Here is a 9,957-nt window from a genome sequence, read left to right on the forward strand (position 1 = left end):
CGGCTCGGGCTGGCACGGCCGAGCCCACCCGTGGCCGCCGTCACGCGTGGGAGGGCGCCGGGGCTTTGGAGAGGGGGGGACGGGGGGGGGCGCTCCCTCCTTAGCCCGGCGGCGGGCGCAGCGCGGCGCAGAGCGGCTCGGGGAGGCAGGAGGAGAAAGGCAGGAGGAGGATAAAGGCAGGAGGAGGAAGGCAGGAGGAGGAGGAAGGCAAGAGGAGGAGGAAGGCAGGAGGAGGAAGGCAGGAGGCTCCCGGCCCCCGTGCCGCCGAGGAGAAGCCGTGCGAAAGCCGTCCCAGCCGTCGGGGATCCTCCAGGGTCCCCTCGTAGGGCAGCGAGGATGGCGAGGACCATGAGACCCGACGACATCAACCCCCGGACGGGGCTGGTGGTGGCTCTGGTCAGCGTCTTCCTGGTGTTCGGCTTCATGTTCACCGTGTCCGGCATCAAGGGGGAGACGCTGGGGGACATCCCGCTGCTGGCCATCGGGCCGGCCATCTGCCTGCCGGGCATCGCTGCCATCGCGCTCACCAGGAAGACCGACGGCTGCACCAAGTGGCCCAAGAACAAGTGCCCGTGCTGCAAGCAAGGCAGGGACCGCGATGTGATGGAGCTGCTGAGGACGCCCTCGGACCTGGAGTCCGGCAAGGGGAGCTGCGACGAGCTGGCCAAGAAGGTGTACCACAAGGACCGCAGGGCGCCGCGCGGCGAGGACTCGGTGTCCATCTGCACCACCACCACCACCACCACCACGGCGGGGGAGTGCAAGAGCCTCATCAGGAAGGTGGACCAGGAGGAGATGCTGAGATACCTGGAGACCTGCTACCCGGAGATGCCCGGGAACGTGTTTGTGGGAGACAGCTCCACGTACAGTGCCTTGGAGAAGACGAGCTCTTCTCCCACCAGGGACAGCGATGCTTGCCCAGACGTTGAAGACAACATTTTTGTTGCTCCTAAGGACAGCATCATCGTCTGCTCCTACAAGGAGAACAGCCCTTATGACAGATACTGTTGTTACATAAACCCTACCGGAGTCGCCTCAGACCAGGAGACCATAGTGTGAACAATGCATACCTTATATATATGTACGTATTCATACAAAAACTACAGCTCCAACTTCTTGATAGGGGATAATATAGCTGACTGCACTGCATGGGACAATCCTGATACTATTACAATTTAACCTGGTATGTGACTGATACTCAAACCTTTTGTGCCTGAAATACTCTTTCTGTAAGTAAACAAGCATGTTTAAAGGTTAAAGAATTCAATTTTTCATTTTGCGGGGAAAAAAAAAAAATCCATTATAATTTTACTTTCTCCCCTCCTCTCCCTTTTGTTTTCCTGCTGTCTGTCGTACACGAGCCCATAGACACGCTGGCAGGAGGTCAGCTGGGAGCAGGAGCTGAGTCAAAACTCTGGAGCTGTCTGTAGGAAACTCTGTGGTGCTCTTGGTACATCCTGTCAATAGTGTCCCCTTGCTTTCGGGAGGGACTGAGAGGTGCCAGCATGCCCTCAAACAGCTGGCCGATGTTAGGGAGCCTGGAAGCATTTTTTCCCTTCCTTCTCCTTCCTGGCAGGATTTTACTTTCCTCTATTTCAAGGTGTCGATGTGCCGACCCTGTGGGCTCTTCTGGAAGTCTCCGAGGAGCTAGATGAGCTCGGGGGAGATTTCAAAGACTAAGCTGTCATCAGTGGCACGAAAGGTACAGGTTTTAGCTCTGTTCCTTACCGGTATTGAGTTCACTGGGACACGCATAACACGTTTGGATTTTCAAGGCATACTTGACAAGGGGATTACAACATGATCATGACACAGCTCTTGCAGATGTCAGTGGACTCAGGATCTTAAAAAAATGATTCCAGTACTTTTTAGGGAATATTCCAGTACTTCTAGGGAATAGACTTGCATGGATTTTGTTGAGAGCTGGATCTGACTCTTTGGAAAATGTCATTTTCATGTGCCTTTTCTAAAATGCCAGATGTTTCTCTGCGGCTCATGAGTGGTTACAGTTCACACAGGAGCTGAGGGAACAGAGGACCTGGCTGGCAGATGTTTTCGTTAACTACTTGTGGATATACAGCATGAGACGTATGAAGTGAGTAATGAGGATTAATTCAAACTCTGAGCCTGCGGCTTACATACAGCAATGCAAATCCTGCCTCTTCTCCCCAGCAGAAAATTGCATGTTCCATGTAGTGTACAAAATTTTATCTGGCAGCTATGTAGATAATAGAGATGCGACCTTGTGTGATGTGTACGCTAAACAGCTACTCTAAGGGTTAAGCTCTTAGGGTCGTGGTTTCTAAAACATGGAGTAATTTGCTAGCATCTCACAAAGTCTCAGTCCCTGTCACTCAACTCTCAGACCTACTTTGAAAAGTTCCTCTGTGACGGCAGTGTTTGTAACTGTTCTTACTTCACCTACTTTCGATCGACCAGAAGTTGCAGCAGACAAACACTTTGAATTATCAGCGTAAGAAAGAAGAAAGAGTCTTTCTCTTGTAGCACCCAGAAATGCCGTGTAGAAAGTGGCAAAGAACTTTCCACTGAAAGGAGCCACTCTTTGCAGCCTGTGGAACTGACTGGGAAGCGGAGGGCAACTTTGCGCGTCCCTTAGTCTATTTGCTTGGAAACTTGATTGTTGTTGCCAACTTCTTATAGACTAACAGACTCTGAAGAGGTTTTCAAAAAGGGGAAATACATTTTTTTTATGGAAGGTTTCTTTTTGTCAGACCAAATGAGATGTTACGTTTCTGCTGTGGCCAAGCTTTAACGGGACATCTGGATGCTATTACAAGAAGTTAAAAAAAAAACTGATAAAAAATGCTATCTCTTCTGAGCCAGGTAAAGCCTCTTAATAGGTGGTTACAGGGCAGCTTTGCTGCTCTGGCATGCATTAACAGTGCTGTGGGAATGAAAAAACTCTGATACTCTGTGCAACCCACGTTTCATACACAGAGCAAAGGAATTTTACAAAAAGAGACCATCTACCAGAAGCGCCGAGCTCCCATGTCCAGATAAAAGCTCTCTGTCGTTGTCAGACTGGCTTTCTCCCGCAGGCTCAGTCGCTGCAGGACTTTACTCTGCGACGTACAGAAGCAGCTCTTTGATGGTACGGGGAAATCTTATTTTGTAACCTCTGAAGTCAACACCTGAGCTGCTGCTCAGGTACATGATTAGGAATGGGGTCTTTAATCTCTTTCTGTTCCTAGGGGACACAGGTGAGGGTCTCACCCAGCCCCTGGAGATCAGACCCGCCGAGGGGAAGCGTGCTGCCAGGTAGCTGAATGCTGCCTTTGCCAGGGCTGTGAGCAATCCTTTTGCATTGCATAATAGAGCAAAGCATCAGCCCGCTGGGAGCCTAGATTTGTACAGTTCTGCAAATATATATAGGAAGAGGTCAAGTTTTTTTTTTTTTTTTTCCATTTTGTCTAGGATTAGATGTTCTCTGTCAAAAGTTATATGGGGTTTTGCAAGGCAAGACAGCAAACCCTAGTGACAAATGGAACAGTAAATACATAACTTGAGATGCTGCTGTGCAGATCTGAGGCATCTGCTTTATTCCTATTTTAAATCTAAAACCTAAAGAAAATCTGTATTAAACCCAAGTTTATTGGGAGTGAAATTTTCCCTCAACATAGAGACAGACATTAAAAATGTACGTTTAAAGCATATTTATAGGCAATGTCTTTCCTCCATTGAATTAGCTGAGGTAAGACTTTATAACAAAATATAACTTTGAGCAATATTTCTAGGCTAATCCATCATAATTCGCTACAGGGCTTTTTTTCTGAACATGTGAGAGTTTTAAGTTAAATAAATATAGCTGTACTGCCTCTGAAATCCCTATCTCTGTGATTTTTTCCTTTCTTTTCTGCTACCTAAGCAGAGAATTAAATGGTAATTGATGAATTTGGCCATTTAAAACCAAAGCTTTTTTTTTTTTTTTTTTTCCCCCCCCCCCCCCCAAAGTGAGCATTTTTCATACACTATAGTTTTGCCAGTAAAAATCCACAGCTTATTTGATCAAAGACAGCATGACAGCAGCCTCAGGGTTTTTATGCAGATAACATGTCCAGGCCTGAGAATTATTGAGGATTTATTTTCATTCAGCTCATGTGCTCTTTTCTGATGGCTGCTAGAACTTGTAGGGCCAGTGCTGATCCTGGAACAAGCAGCAATAATTATGTTGCTTTTCAGAGGCAGCTGCTGCTTGTCCTGAATCTGAAATTGGCTCCAGGATACCACAGTTTTGGGTGCGATTCCAAGCCATGACCTGGTGATGAGAGCTGCTTTATATCCTTGCTAACTTTATAATCAATCTCTCTGGGTTTAAATTCTCCCCTCAGTGCTGTTCTCCAAAGAAGGCACTTGTAGTGGAGCTCTGTTTGTGGTCCTGTTGAGGTCAACAGCTGCACATTGCTTGGTCTTACCGTAGGGCATATTTTAGCATTTAAGGAAAGACAGTGATTTAGACACCCTGAGGTTCCTAAAATATATAAATAGGTCGGTTTTAGACTAGAAGTTATCATACTGCTACAGTGGAGTTTACCTTCTTTTAAGAAGCCATGTGACAAATCAGCTGTATTCAGGACAATTTTGTCCTGCCTTGTTTAGATATCCATGGGCAGAAGCAGCATTTTTACAGCCATATGAGCTGATCATTGCAAAGCCTTTAGCAGGAAATCGGGATTTTTAATCAGCCTGTGGCTTGTCCCTCTTGAGAAGTAAACAATAGCTGGTGCTTTCTGACCAGAACCAAGTGAGTGGGAGGTGAGCATCCCTCAGGACCAGTGTTTCGTTCCTGATCTGAGTTGAGCAGAAATTGCCTTCCCACAGGCAGTTTTTCCTCCCCATCTGATGAAAACTGACTGCAGCCCAGCTCCAGCGAGCATTTATCACGTTGCAATTAGCAGAGTAACAGGCACTATGACCCCCTCTCTGCAGATCTGATACATGACAGCACTGTTTGCAGGGAGAGCTCCTGCTCTTGACCAGAGTGGTAGAATCTCAGCCCGCAGCATCGACCCAATGTAAGAGACATCTACTAAATAGTAAGTTCTTGCAGCACATGCCTGGGATTTTGCATCTCTGTGTGTATGAATGAACGCCTTTCATTCTAAAGATGCTGTAGACATGGGTTAAGGAGGGGCGGCTGTCACTCCTCAAAATCTCAGCCTGATTTTCATGAGCATTTAGGAACTGATCTATTTATTTGCAGAGCACAGCCTGCACTCAGACACTGGACTCTCAACATGTTGCCAGTAAAGACAGCATGCTAGAGAATGCAGTTTGGACAAGGAACAATTTTCTGAATCCTGAAAGGTTTCTGTGTAAATACTGTTATCAATAGTATTAAAATGTTTAGTGTTTTTTTTCTTGATATGTAGGCTAGAGCAATTTTCTTGACACATTCTTGACACACGGCATGGGGCATCAGCTGCAAAGCAGCTCTGCTGAGCCTGTTTGTAACCTGCAGCCAGTCCGAACGTGATGCCTGCTGGGACGACTAGGTACGTTTGTTACTTATCTGGTGTTATCAGCACTTTTATGTCTTGTGTTCTCAAGCAACGCAGAGACCAAATCTAGAGTTCACTTGTAATGCTTTCGTGCAAACTTTCATCAGTAAACATTGCCTTTAGTTTATCAGTCCTCTCAGAGGAGGAATGTCAGACACCGTATTTCTTTACCAGAGAGGAAGGGCCAGCTATCACTGCTTTTTAAACCATTTGCCACTTTCTCTTGAGAACAGTTGCGAGGACCTTTCCTGACTATCCTATTGTCAGATGCCTGCAGAGAGGTTTATTCTTATTTCTTAGAAACACTGCATCATGCATAGGTGTATATATGTCAACCACTTGTTTGCAAGAGCAGGTAACAGGATGCAGAGATAAATCCATTTGAGACCTACACACGGGACCCCCAGTCTTTCAGACACCTCACATCAATTTTCTGCCTCTACCCTATTGCTGCTATCTTGAAAGTTTGAAAATCATATTCTTTACAAGAAGAGAATCTTTCAAAAAATCCCTATATTGTGGCTCATTAAGGACATAGTTCTTCCAGCAGGATACGGATTTTGAATGTCCCAGTACCATGTTTTGTCATAGCCCCTTTGAAATTGTGGCTCCATTACCAATAGAAAATTCAGATTTTCCACTCCTTTGCATCCAGCAATTCCCCAAATCCTTGGTAAAAGCCTTAAGCCCTTGGTTAGTTCCGCTAGATTCAGTATTAGTATCTTTTCAACATACAGTTTCATTACTTAGGGAATGAAAAAGGGGCGAACATTTTGAAAATCTGACTCTGTACCTTGTCCTAGGGCAGCAAGAGCAGGAAGAAAAAAAAAAAAAACACTATTCTTGAAAGCAGAAGAGACCAAAAAGGTTTCACAGACAGTATTGCATTACTGTATAGCTATATTCTAGTCCCATAAAAAATACGTCTAATTCATTCTTCATTATGTGCGGATTCTGTTTGGTAGCTTACCCTGAACAGGCTCCCCAGGAAGGGACAGTGAGTGTTTTTCTGCCTGGAGGAATAATGCAAGAGTTACAGGAAAAAAAAAAAAAAAAAAGGTATGTAGCAGGGGTCTGATGCCAGGAATGCCAATTTGTCTTCAGATCTCATCAAACCTCTTATTTACACATGATTGTATTTGACCATGAAATGCAGCGATAACCATTACCAATTGTGCCCAATCAAGCACAAAAGGAGGCAATGACAGTACCTTTGTTTTTAACATTCACTGGCTAGGAAGAACCTGTTCCCTTGCCACAGAAATACAAGGTAAAATTCCAAAAGGTGTTAAAAGTAAAAAAAAAACAAAACAAAAAAACAAAATGTAGAGCTTCAAGGTCAAACTCAGTGAAATATAGAAACTGTTAAATCCAATACTACAAGTTAGTTTCAAAAAGAGTACATATGTGCATAAGAACTAGGGCAGTGCAAAAACGGGGTAAAAATACAGAAGGTGGTGTAGCATGGTTCCCTTACTCACTGTCCAAACCAGAGGGCTGTGGTTAGTATGTTATGGGACTCTAAATGACACCATATGGACTTGTGTATGCTCATTGGAAGTTTCAATTATCAGGGTTCCCACACCACCAAAAAAAAAAATATCTCACATTTCAAAATGATTACTTCATACCTCTATATCAGAAAGTGCATTTTTAATAGGTTTTAAATTAGGAAAGGAGGGAATTTTCCCCCACTTTCCCTGGAGAGAACATTCAGTTGCAAATGATTTTATCTTTGTATTCCTTGCTAGAATGTAATGTTTAATCCAGCGTTTTGTACTGCCTGGTGTGAGGTAGGGCACAATCGAGACAGGAGTTAGGAAGACAGAGTACTCATTATCCGAAAAGCAGATGTTAGCCAGCTGGAGAATAATCAGAATAAACTTGCATAGCCTTGCCTTTTTACTGCTTTGAAAGGACAGCCCCAGAAAGACACTCTTTAAAAACCAAAGACTTAACTATGGAGGTCAGTTGAGATGGAAGGGCTATTAATTACTATCGGGGATCTAAGTGGGGTGGGAGAGAGAGACGACTACCTGCTCTGCGTCCTGGGGAACCTCATGCCAGTCTCTTCCTCAGACCCGAACTTCAAGACACCACACAGTCGCTGACTCCATTGTTAGGCTCAGCACTCATACTATGCCCTTGTACTGTTTTTCATTCCATCTGATTTCCTTTCATTTTCTTTAAACAAACCGATGTTTCTGATCTCACTTCGTAGCTGTAGGAAGAAGCAGACAGCTTTTCTGTTTACGCTAAAAGGAGCATGGAACTGGAGATATCTGCAAATATCAATAGCAAACTAAATAAAAGATATTTGCTGGGGATAAAGACTAACTTTTCAGTGGCAAAACACAGTCTCTTTCCAATGTAAATGGTTTGAAAAAAAGTCTAGGAAGTTTTACACCTTTAAATACATCAACCATTTTTTTTAACTTGTTGCGACTTTTTTAAATGTTGTGGTTGTTCTATCTATTCCTCAACATTCGAAGTGAAAAAAAAAAAAGTGATGGTTTATCAATCTAATTAAAGACTTTCTTAAGTCATTTTTTTGTGTTATGAGATTTATTTAAAGTACATGCCTGCGTCCTCACCTGCATGTAGATCGGGCTGCAATGAGCAATAATCATACAATAAACAAACAATAAAACACACAAACTTTTCATAAGATTACCACATCATGAATACATTATTGGTATCCATTGCCTTATGTTCCGTAGCTGTAGACTGGGATGTGAATCTCTGCAGATTTAACACATCTCATAGATGTGCATCATGCTGCTTGTCAGACTTCACAGTGACCAGACAGCAATCACTCGACAGAGCTTTTCTGCATTGCCATGGTCACGAGGACTTTAGGCAGCAGCTTCCAGGGGAGCCACAACACCTCTGTGTATTTCTCAGGCAGTGAGAAAAACTGGGAGCTATAGCAGAACCTTCTGGAGAGCTGAATTTCAGTATCATTCGTCTCAAGTGAATCCCCACACAAGGGTATAGATTTAGAGCAGCAGAATGGGACAGCATTTTTGTTTTGCAGGTGATACAAAGACCACCTTGCCCTTGTATCTGAAGTTTCATGTTGACAACCACCCTGTGTTCCCTCAGTGGGATCACACTTGAGATGTCTGCAGTGTTCAAACCTGAGACACTTCTAATAAGACGTCAACAGTTTTGTGACTTTATATTGGATATTGATTTGCACTAATGTCTCCTCATATAGTTATATTTATAACCATAATATTTACATATATATATTATATATATATATATATATGTACTTATATGTATGTGTGGCCACAATACAGAGAAAAATTTAAAAAAATAAATCTCTGCAGTTATGTCATCCTCAGAAGGTAAAAGCAAGGCACATCTCACAGGCTTTATGCTGCAGCCACCTTTGCTGAGCTAGCTGTGTAGTACAACCTCTGAAGATTGCTGCCTTTTATCTAATGCCTGATAAAATCTGTGTAACTCTGTAGTGCACATGTCCCTGTAACTTGCCTGTTGTTTTGGTAGGTGGCAATGAAATACGGCTGTAGGCATCGACAGCAGCTTTCAAAAGTCTTGAGTTAAATCTTACATACTTGCCAGTTGACTGAGGACACTTCAGTTTGCATCTGTAACTTTCATTACTTCTATATTCTAGAAAATGAACAGTAGTATCACAGCCAACCAACAAATAACAGTAACGAGGACTACTGTTTGAAGTCTCAGGAGAGATACCACAGATTCAACAGAACTTAATAATCTCATTCTGGAGATACTCTCTTGAAGAGACAGTGAAAAAACTGAGAGTTAGGATGGCACTGGTATTCCCTGAGCTGTACCTCTTTTGCAAATAGCCATACAGACTCCAAGCCTCTTGAAGTCAACAGGAGTCTGTCCATTATCATCAGCAGAATTTGAATTCTACCCAAGGACATATTCATGGTGGAGGCTGTCCATCCAACAAGATTGCTAATGGTCACTCAGAATTCATTTTTATGTAGAAAACTTTAGACTCAGAACACATTCGTTTTTAAGCTTTTAATTCCGAAAACATTAAAAGAAAGCAGATGAGTTAAAACTGCAATGCTTCTACAGATGAACATATAACAAAGCGCATGCTTTCACGTTCATATTTGATAAAAGATCCTTTGATATGCATCTTTCTAGTAAGAACAGAAAGCATGCTAACTCATTAAAGGGATAATGTAAATTAGATTATACACCATGCAGTACTACTACATGCTGAGAGTTTCAAAATATCTAGGTATAACTGGGATAAAGAAAATGTTTTTATTAAAAGTCAGCACTATACTCTGGACAGCTGAATGGTTTATTTTGCTAAGATTACAAATCAGGTAACTGTACTGCACCAGGTACTAATACAAGAATCAAAAATAGAGAAAGGACCTTTTCAAGTTTAGAAAAAAATAGGAAATGAATTTAAAATTCA

At 43.1% G+C, this 9,957-nt stretch overlaps 1 protein-coding gene across 1 annotated transcript; it reads left to right on the forward strand.

Annotated features, from left to right (window-relative positions):
* Positions 1–229: 229 nt before the first annotated feature.
* TMEM215 (transmembrane protein 215) lies at positions 230–1,278 on the forward strand. Its single transcript, XM_032206427.1, has one exon. The coding sequence runs from the start codon at positions 337–339 to the stop codon at positions 1,057–1,059; it is 723 nt and encodes a 240-aa protein (XP_032062318.1). The 5' UTR covers positions 230–336; the 3' UTR covers positions 1,060–1,278.
* Positions 1,279–9,957: the final 8,679 nt, after the last annotated feature.

This window comes from Aythya fuligula, chromosome Z (assembly GCF_009819795.1).
Source record: "Aythya fuligula isolate bAytFul2 chromosome Z, bAytFul2.pri, whole genome shotgun sequence".
In the NCBI taxonomy this organism is placed as follows: domain Eukaryota; kingdom Metazoa; phylum Chordata; class Aves; order Anseriformes; family Anatidae; genus Aythya; species Aythya fuligula.